The sequence below is a fragment of the Acanthisitta chloris genome, unplaced genomic scaffold (assembly GCF_000695815.1).
Source record: "Acanthisitta chloris isolate BGI_N310 unplaced genomic scaffold, ASM69581v1 scaffold14046, whole genome shotgun sequence".
In the NCBI taxonomy this organism is placed as follows: Eukaryota; Metazoa; Chordata; class Aves; order Passeriformes; family Acanthisittidae; genus Acanthisitta; species Acanthisitta chloris.
Window position 1 is genome coordinate 111,490 of NW_008677780.1, and position 10,983 is coordinate 122,472.

Consider the following 10,983-nt stretch of genomic DNA (forward strand, 5'->3'; position numbering starts at 1 on the left):
GAATCCCTTGCAGCTGAAACAGGTGTGGCTTGTTTTTTCTCCCTGAACAGCAGTGTCCTATTCAGCACTGTCTGGGGTATTAGAACTAACGAAATCATTCATTGTTGATACACTGTCTTGATAATTCTCGATAACCTTTTCACTTATATTTATCTTAAATGCTGCTTGTCTTTATTTAGGAACTAATAACATACTTCATCAGGCCTGGCCAACAGAAGGCATTAATTTCACCCCTGTAACTAGTGAAAGGGTGTGCTTGCTTAAGTTCTTACTCTTGACCACTGAAGTTGGCAAATAAGTAACTAAAACGTTTTTCTTTGGTTTTGTTTTGTAGCTGGTGCCACATATATATTTGGGAAGAGTGGAGGTCTCATCCTGTACACCTGGCCAGCTAATGACAGACCGAGCACGAGGACAGACCGTCTTGCTGTGGGCTTCAGCACAACGGTGAAGGATGGCATTCTGGTTCGAATCGACAGTGCCCCTGGGCTGGGGGATTTTCTGCAGCTGCACATAGTGAGTATAGACAGGCCCATGTCTATGCCAGACCTGGGTTCCTGTTAACTGAATATGCATTTGAAGAAAACTGTTATTCAGAAATAGCATGTGTCATGTTCTGTGCTTTATATGTCTTCAGCACTCATCAAATTAAACTGCTTTAGTAGTTCTTTAGGGTTTTTTAGAATTACTGAATGGGATGCTTAGGGAACCAAGCCTTGGTGCCAGAAGAAATTGGGGAAGGGGGGAACAAATAAACAGAAAGCAAAACTCTTATGTTATTCAATAGCAGTAGGATTTATTTAAAAATTGAATAAACATTTTACATCAGTGCTAATCTACTGTGGCATATGCAGAGTCTTGAATACATCTGAATTTATGGTAGAATATTACTATTCTCGGAAGGCAAAGAATAAAAGGGAGTGATAGTTCGTTGGTTTTTTTCCTCACTAAGAAAGTTAAGTGAGAACTGAACAGATCCTCAAGCTGATATAGCTGATGCTTGCTTTAGCAGGATAGTTCAAAAGAATAAGAATTTGATGTTAGCACAACATGTCTTTGCAAGAGGAAAAAAGACTTTTGTGAGAGCAAATATTATAGGGAAGTTTGAGTGAAGGTGGCTTAAGGGAGAGTTGAATTATTTGAGAAAATGAGAACACTAAAACTGGAAACTATGAGAGTTTGTTACTTTATATGATGCTTTGGGAGAAGAAAAGGTTGTTTGTTTGTTTTCCTTTGGAAAATATTCAAGAGGTTTACTAGAGGTAGAAGTTGGTCATGTTACTCAATGTTCAGATTATTTCTAGTGTATTATGCATTAATTCATAGTGGAAGGGGAATTGGGCCATTTGCAGGTTTTCAACAAGCTGGGGAGTTGTTGACATTTCATGGAAGCTTGAAGGTATAAGTAAACAGGAGGAATGCCAGGGGCCAAAACAGACCTAATGTGTGTGACTAAGGGCCTTAATCTCCTGCTGGAGTTTGCCATGTTCCGAATCATGTTCTGGGTGAATTGCAGGGTGGTTCTGAAACAATCAGAAACAAGAGTCAGGGCTAGTACTCATTGCCAGCATTTTAAGTGGGTTTATTTTGAATCTTGTTGTAAAATTCAGATTTGTTGCAATGGGTTAGCATATGGCCCTGAGCCATTAGATTGTCACCAGTTCTGGTTTCTCTCTTTTGTGGTATATCTAAATATTTAGTTTGTGTTTTGTGCTGGAATGAAAATGAGATCAAATCTTGCCTTTTTTTTCTTTTAAGATAAACACTTTTCCTGCTTTCTTAAAAAGAAAACAAAAAGACCCCAGAAGACTTAGTAAAAGCAAACAGTGCTAAGGCTAATTGGCTGGAATTCTGTGACTCACATTAAGCAAAAGTGACTGGATATGTCTGAGCAAGGCAATGCCTATTCTTCAGATGTTGTAATACAACATGTGTAAAATGCTATCAGTTAACTGGAGAACAGTATTCCTGGCGTGTGAGGAGAGATACTGAGATGTGAATTTGTTCAGTCTTTTTCTAAGATGGGGCCTTGTTACTCTTGGCTGCCTAATGTGATATTAGAGAGAAAATGACACTCAGGCTCTTCTTTCTCAGTGGAAGGAAGGGGAAACAGACACAAGCACCAAAAAAGACATTTCAATCCTGCATTAAGTTAAGAACCTGCACAATGACTCTTTTCAGCATTAGTGATGAAGGCACATAGTTTTTCCTCTATGTCTTGGTCTCAAATGTCTACCTATCTCTACCTTTAACTGAATTTTTTAATGAGTGATTATTTTTAACATTACAAGAAATTTTGCTGAATAGACTGAAATAAACAAATAGAACCTGAGGTGTAAGCATTCATTTTAAAAAATGGTGTTAAAAAAGTCTTTATCTTTCCATTCAGTTTTGGAAAAGAAAATAATGAAAGTCTTTCTGTTTCCTCCCCATATTTTGTTTCTTTTTCAAGCTAGTCTGTATGGCATGGTGCTAGTTTCAGATTACTTCAGAGATCTAAATAACATATTCTAATTTTGGTTGATATTAATGCTAAAAGTTCCTGTGTTTGCTTCCTCTGTAGTTTGGCCAATTTTATCCCTGAAGGTGCTCAGTCGCAGCAAATATAGAACTAGTTCAGATTTAATTTCTCTTGTTCTTTTGTGGTCATGATGGATTAGGAGGATTTGCCAGTCATTCATGAGGAGCAGAGACACGCTGCTGTGCTCTTCTGGGTATCGCATTACCCGTCGTCGTATATATCACTGACTCTACGTATCTGTTCCAATAAAGAGCCTCATGCTGTTACATTGCAATTGGAAAGCTGAAGAGGAACTTTTAAAGTGTTATTGACTACTTGAGTGTCTGTAAGACTTTGTTATCTCTGGTTTATGGTACAAAGTCATAGAAGTGAACTTAGATCAGGATTATTTTGAAAAGAGTTGAAATCTGAAATTAAAGGTGCATTTTGAAATGACGCTTAAAATGCAACACCTTTTGGGGCCTTTTACTTAGGAATTTACATGCAAGCTTTCCATGAGACCAAGATCTTTCATAACTGACTGAAAACTACCAAGTGCTTTATGCTGTTGTGTTCAAAGACTGTCTGTCTTCCTTTCTTTAAAAACCTTCCATGAGATCATTTTCAATTGTCAAGAGAAACAAGGCAGCATGGATCAAATTATAATAGAAATATGGGATAAATAAATTTGGAAGGCAGAGCTATAATTGATAATAAAATAAGGCTTTAAAAACTAGATACTTAAACCATAAAGCAAATTATAGGAGAAAGAGAAAATAGGTATTAAAACAGGGAAGACTATTTTTATTATGATTTGTTTTATATATGTTTAGCAACTTGACTTTTTGAGGAGCAACTATATTTAATAATAATAGTAATAATGAAAGTGACAGGTATTTTCCTGGATGAGTACTGGGAAGACTTCTTCTGGGGCCTTTCTACATATTTGATTCACAGACTATATTTTGGATTCTCTTTACTGGATTGTGACCTCCTCACAGTCTCCTGGGTGTTCTATTCATGGTAACAGGTGACAAAACTAGAAATCTAATCCAGAAGTCAAAGATTAGGCTATGGCTTATCAAGATCTGATTTTATTTTAAAGATTGTAAAACTTTGTCATACTCTGCTAAGGAAACATTCTATTAGTTTGTCTGCTCTTTGAATAACATGTATCTTCTGGAGTGTCCATTATGATCTTTCTACCTGTAAGATTTAAAGTCAAAAAAGATACTTTATTAAGTTACATATTTGCTTGGTTAATTTACAATTGTTCTGTTTGGATTCATTTTTTAATTATGAGTCTTTCAGATACTGTGGAAATTTATTGACTAAGATGTCTATTTTGTATGACAAAAAATTACAGCCTCTGAAACTATTTTCTGTCCTGATTTACAATGAAGTATAAAGTGGCAGCCCTGCAAAAATGGATGGCTTACCATCCAGATCGATGCTGCATATGAAGCATGAGGTGTTTGTGTGAACAGACTGTAGCACATGGAATGAGAGTGTTTCTATAGTATCACATCTCTCCTTATGAAATTTTTTTATTTTCCTGACAATTCATTCAAAGCACCAAGTTCAAACCTGTACCAGGAAGTTGCCTTCCACAAGGGATGCTTAAAAGATTCCATGTATGAGTTGTGGTTGAAATGTTTCTATATGTTTGTTCACCTTACACTACCATACTTGTTTTGTGCTTTATAACATGCAAAACATAGAGATCAAATGGGGAGAGGAAAACAGCTGCAGGTGATGGATATCATTCCTGTGATGGCTGTGGAGAGAGGAATCACTCATTCACGTGTGCTGCTCATTTTGTCTGCATTCTTTCCTTTTGTTCTGTATGGTAAACTGCCATCTAGCCTCTGAATCTTCAGAATGGTGTTGTGAGGCTGGTCCAGTTTCCAAATTGCTTGTAAGAGATAAACTCTGGGTTTTGGCAAAAATGTTAGTGATTTTGGGAGGAGTTTTTCTTAAGTAGGCCCAGGCTAGTAGGGATCCATCATTTAGCACCAGGCTAAATATCTGTTGAAATAGAAATACCTTTACTTGGGTTGTGTTGCAGTAGACTCTAGAGGGTCCTACAGAAAAAAGTAAGTCTTCCCTGAGTTAGAGATGGCATTGCTAAATGAGAATGAGTATAAATGGAAAAACTGTATGTGTACATTCAACCATTATTTTTTTCATTTATACTGTGATTGCCCAAAGTCTCTGTGTGGATTTTGCAGTTGTAGAGACAAATCTGGCTCCTCTGTAAAATCTCCTGTAGATTCCTTTCCAAACTGCAGAGGCGTGTCATATGATCTGATACAGAAGAAGCAGAAGATTTAGAATCAGGGCAAGGATTAACACAGGGTTATCATATCCTTATCATAACCAGAGGGTGTATAGAATCATAGAATCAACTGGGTTGGAAGAGACCTCAAAGATCATCGCGTCCAACCATACTGTCATTACTAGACCTGGGCAGCGCATTCCAATGCCTGATTACTCTCTCCATAAAAAAATCTCTTCCTAATATCCAACCTAAACCTGCCCTGGCAGAGCTTGAGTCTGTGCCCTCTTGTCCTACTGCTAGTTTCATTTCTCTTTGGTAATTTTAGCATTTGAAGTATCCGTAATTGGCAGTAATGGCACAGATGGAGACTGAATTCCATCTTAGAATCACGGAATCATAGAATCAACCGGGTTGGAAAAGACCTTCAAGATCATGTCCAACCCTACTGTGGTTACTAGGCCATGGCACTAAGTGCCACATCCAGTCTCATCTTGAAAACCTTCAGGGATGGTGAATCCACCACCTCCCCGGGCAGCACATTCCAATGCCTGATTACTCTTGTATGCTGAACTGAATATCTTAAGGGCTACTCTGAGATAATAAATGGAGGCAAAATATAATAGCAGTTTGTATTTTGCTTTTCTATAACTAAAATCTCTTTGATGTAAAATATTTCAGCCTTCTTAGGCCAAATTCAGACTGACCATTAAAAGAGTAACATTTTTGTGCCCAAGAAGATAGAGGGTTCCCTTAAGACTAGCCTGCTTTATTTTGCGGACAGTATATCAGCAGAGGCTATAGACCATGAAAAAAAAGTGGGTGATCTGCTTCAGTCTTCTGTCTTGTGTTTTGGTTTTTTTAGCTGCCTTTACTAGTACAGTTACAGTTTCCACTTAGTGTGTTTTTCACCATGTTAGACCACTTTTTTTTTCTTGTATGAACTCTTAGTTTGTTCAAGTTTAGTTTTTGTGAATACCTCTAATTTTGCTCCACCATATCTAGACTGTGTTTACAATGTTGTCTATTCAGAATAGTGCTGTTATTCTTACCTTTCCAGGTTTTAAAGCGGTGTAGAGTAAGTCGTTGAGTTTGATACAGTTCTTGAAGTACACCAGAAGTGGTCAAGCATCAGTGTCTCCTAAGTTCCAAAGTGTTTAATGCCCATCATGCCTCATTTCATTCACAAAACAGTAAAGCACTGTGTACGTTTTTCCTAATTTCATTTATACAAATTATGGGCCCCTACAGATTGGTACAGAACACATATTCAGTGAAAGATGTTCTGTAGTGAAGTGGATCAGCCAGTGCAGCCAGTGGATCAGGAGAAGGTAAAATGCAACAAAGGCTTCTTTGTTGAAGCAAGAAATTATTTAGTGACTGGCTGTGTATATACAGAACATCTTGTATAACACATTCAGCTGAGGAAGTGAGTAACTAATGAATGAGAGTGACTACACTGCCTACTGGTAAGGGGAGAGAATTAGGATGAGCTTTCGAGCAAAAGGTTATATAATCTGGATCCTTAGAAGGTCTACAAAAGCCAAACTCTCTAAAAATGTTTTCCACCAAGACGAAATCTAGCAACCAACCTGATGGACTACTCTGTAGGTATCTTGTGATATAAAAACTGTCTGAATGTTGCTTTCTGTTAGGAATAAGTTATCTGACAGAGACTTCTGAGTATACTGTGTTTAATACATGCCACTTGAGGATTAACACATGCTTGAAGGCTTGAAACCATGACTGCTAACCTTCTAGACAAGATGGAAAATTAGCTGAATAAGGGAGTAGAATAACTATTTGTGATTTAATCTTAGTTTATGGCAATTCATGTGAGTCTCTCTTTCATGTCATATATATGTTTTATAGACATTTGTAGCTGTGGTTTGTCAATTCTTGAAGTAACAACTAACTAGTTAATGGATGCCTTTCACCTAACTCAGGTTGCATTCTGTTTAAGGTAATGGGATTGGCAAGATAGTTCCCATTTAAGATGTGGCATATATATACACACAATGGAATACCTTAAGAAGTATCCTACCTCTCCTGTCTGCAATGGAGTAGGTTTCTGCTCTCTGAGGGCCAGATAGAGTGCTGGCACTGCAAGGATTGGAGTGGCAGTACTGCCCCCTAACAACAATAGTTAGATTAGGAGACTAACAATCATTGAGTTCTTGCATGGCAAACATGTTCTGAGGATCTTACAGAGCATGTCACAAGTGTTTACCTCCTTTCTGTAATTATTTGTGTTATTAAATGCAAGTTATAAGGCACATCTTCCTTTTTGCTTGGAATGGCAGTCATCTTCAGCATCTTAATGGCATTTCTTCATGTTGATCACAAGAATTTGATTTAAGTCTCTGTGTTAATCAACATTGAGGCAGATTTTTTTTCCTCAGAGGGAGCAGTAATTTCTAGTTAACGACTGGTAAATTTTTAGATTACTTGAACTTGTTTGCAAGAGGATGGGAATCTGCCCAGAATTCTGGATTCTCTGGACAAGGGGGAAATAGCTGGGGGAAAAAAACCCGAAGATTAACATGTAATATAAGTACTGAAAGCTATGAAACTGAGCAGAAGACCAATGTATTGGTAGTATGAATAACAAAGATATTTCCTTAACAAAATCCCTATCCGAAGGCATAACAGGCATTCCAGTGAAAGATACAAAGCTATTTGCTGTGTCTGTTTAACAAGGTGCAGTGTATGCTGAAGGGATTAATTTCTGGGTGCTTTGTATATATTACAGTTGGTGTTTTCTTTGTGTCTATCACAACATGCTTGGTGCATGTGATTTATTATTGAAGATATTTGACTGGAGATGGTAAAATTACCCTAAAGGCTGATTTGTAAGTTAAAAGACAAACTTTAATAAATTCAGAAGTCAGCGAGTCTGCTGGCAGTGCACCAGAATTTGGAAGGGAACACAGCTGGGACAGCTTGCTTTGGTCAATTTGGACAATTGACCAAAGGGACATTCCATACCACATGTGATTTATTATTGAAGATATTTGACTGGAGATGGTAAAATTACCCTAAAGGCTGATTTGTAAGTTAAAAGACAAACTTTAATAAATTCAGAAGTCAGCGAGTCTGCTGGCAGTGCACCAGAATTTGGAAGGGAACACAGCTGGGACAGCTTGCTTTGGTCAATTTGGACAATTGACCAAAGGGACATTCCATACCATAAGATGGTATGGTAAGCAAAAAAAAAAAAAAAAAAAAAAAAATAAAATGCAGGGAAAGGAATTCAGATGTGATGCTTGTGATTTATGGCCTGTGTAAGTAAGTTATGTGTGTTGAGGACCCACTTATCTGGAAGTGGCTCAACATCTGCCTGTCAATGCAAAGTAGTATGGCTTTGCTTCACTTATTAAACTGTCTTTACCTCCGTCCACAAGTTTTCTTACCTTCAAATTTTCTCTCCAATCTCACTGAGGTTAAAATGAATGAGCAGCTCAGGGGAGTGCTTAGTTACTGGCCAGACTCAACCTGTCATGCATAGTCTTGACCTGGAAGAGGGCCTCTGTTCCTGACCAAGTACTTTGAAAATAATTGATGTATTATAGGCTACTATATGTAGATCACCTGCAGAAAAAATGGAGCATACTATAACTGTTTGCAAGTAACACCACGTTTATAGAATTAAAAAACCCTGTAGCAAACATATATGACTTCAGCATTGTTATTTTGCCTGAGAGAGGCTATATCTGAATGAATCTCAAATCTGAGATATGCACATCACTGGCTACTTTGCCAGCGGATGTAATATTGCCAAATAACCTGATTTTTTAAAATTTTTTGTTTAGTGGAAGCATTCTATTTAAATATACAATGATCCTGTCCCAAAATGCCCTCAATCTTTTCCTGTCCTTTTCTAAACTCTTTGGGTCTACCAAGTCCCATGTGTTTGTGCGTGCTGCATTTATTGTTCCCTAGAGCACAGAAGAATTATTGAGCAAAAACTAATTTGGAGAAAGGAAATGGACTCCCAGTTTTCAAGCCAGATGTAAAATAAGTTATTGTTTCTTCTCTTTCCATTTTTAAAAGGTGATTAATAAACCATTTTTAATATATTTTAACTAGTTCATCTTGTGCATAGGAATGATCCTTTTTTTTTATCTACTAGCTCTCAAAAAGTAGTCTCTGTGGTAGGAGGTCATGAGTTGAGACTAAACCTATAAACATTAAGGAGCTTCTCACCCCAGTGTGCCTGTTTATGGCTGGCACCATTTGGCACTGTGCCCTGTCAAGTCATCTCAATAACCTTTTGCGCTTCAGTCCCTGCTTTGTTGCCAGTGTCTGTACCAGGTGTTTGAATGACTGTGTGTAGCTGAATGCAACGGTGCGGGAAATATCGCACTGATGTCCTGTGGCTAAGGATGATGGATTTTAGATCCCTAGCTCCATTCAGGCAGCATGGAAGCTCAGTGCTTTGATACGGGAATTCATTAACTCCTCGCTCAGTGACAGTCTGTGCGTCAATCCTAGTGCTTTTGCAGTTGTCATTGAAGGCTGTGAGGCTGATTAGAGACATGGAAGAAAGAGCTGGTAGGGCAATGTTGGCATGAATGGTAAAATTGCTGGTTGGAGCACAAGTTAGCCTGATTAGAGTCACAAATCTGAACATAATTTGGTGAGTTTGGCTCTCAAAACTGTTGAATTCAGCTGGACTACAGAAAATGAAAATTAAGAATTGAAGGAGATGAGGAAGACTCAATGGGAACTTACATATGAATAATTTTGTGAAACCTGGCGTAAAGATATGGGCAACTAGATATATTACCTTTGCTGATTTAAGAGAGCTTTGCTGTGTCTGGGGAGCAGACTTCTATTAAGGTGATTGTGATTTGTTAGGGTGGACAGAACTAACACCATTTTTTCACAACGCACATCTGCCTGTTTTAGTGTTGTGTATCTTGAAAACTCAGACCCTAGTGCTTCAGTCTAACTGCAGAAATAAAAAAATTGCTCTTAATTATAAGAAAATATCTTAATGGGATTGCTTATGAGAGAGGTTCATCCCTGAATATCTAGCCTCTGTTTAAAATGCATTCTGATGTTTGAGACTTGTTTAATTTGTCCAGGTTTGTCCTAGCATTTGTTGTGGTTCTGTGAATTGCTATTAGTTCTTAAATGATCAAATCTCAGATACCTCATGGTATCTATCCAAACACCCTGTATGGCAATAAATATTAGGCTGTTGCTTATTCTTGTGCATTGTATAAACAAATACTGTGCTTTGCTTGATATTTATTTTACTCTCTCTGTGAATGTAATGTTTATGTAAAATATGTCATCTAGGCCTATATTATATATCATAATTTCAGTAAAACTTGAGATGAATTGCCTTCACTGTTTTTCAGTACTTTCTCTTAGAATTTCAGAATTAATAATTGGGATTTTCACATTTTATCAGACAGTCCTGTCAGTGAGTGAATAAACAAGGAAATATTAGGACTTCTTTTTTTTGATGCTGAGAAAAATTAGATTGCTTCTTAATGTTTTTCTTTGAAATACTAAATAAAAAGGAGTTGAAGTAATGTGAGGTTTTTTCTGGCAGAGTCAAAGAAAGAAACATAGACCTACTCCAGCAAAGTTCTTTTCTTGAAATAACCAAGACTCGAAGGAGATAAGTGTGAGGATTTTAGTGCTCATTCTGAAAGAGACTAAAATCTTTCATATTTGTAGACTCTAACAATCAGCAACATAGATTTTTGTCTTTTACATGAAGCACCAAACTTACAAGCTTGTTCAGACCAACCCATCTTCTGTATGCTTGGATAAATTGCACTAATAGATTCTAAATTAAATCTGTTGGCAATTAAAGTCTTTATCACCTTCTCTATGGTTGCATCAAAAAAGTAAAATAAAATTCTTGATCTTCATGTTAATGGATAGCAGCAGGGTACAATAATAATTCACTGCACATATAGACATACTGAGTACTACTCAAAAGCAATTAAACAAGGGCAATTGTCAGTTTAATTTACCCCAGCTTGGTATCTGATGTAACCTTCTCATCAAAGGTTAACAACTGTTTCGTACTACAGTGGAATGAATTGTTTCTCTATTAAGCCTTTGCGAAGAACATCTTAAACAGGAACTTTTTTTTTTAATCATACTAGAAAAAAACCCCACAAGCTTGATCTAATCCAAGAAATGTTACACATTGTTTGCACTATGATTTGAATTTTTTAGA

General features: G+C 37.1%; 1 protein-coding gene across 1 annotated transcript in view; it reads left to right on the plus strand.

Annotated features, from left to right (window-relative positions):
* Positions 1-334: 334 nt before the first annotated feature.
* The window catches only part of LOC103804067 (neurexin-3-beta), a gene marked incomplete at both ends in the record, with an annotated part of 204,472 nt that continues 193,823 nt past the window's right edge, over positions 335-10,983 (plus strand). The window contains one exon of the mRNA XM_009076656.1: positions 335-516. Coding sequence (XP_009074904.1) covers positions 335-516 — 182 coding nt within the window. The remainder of the gene's footprint in view (positions 517-10,983) is intronic.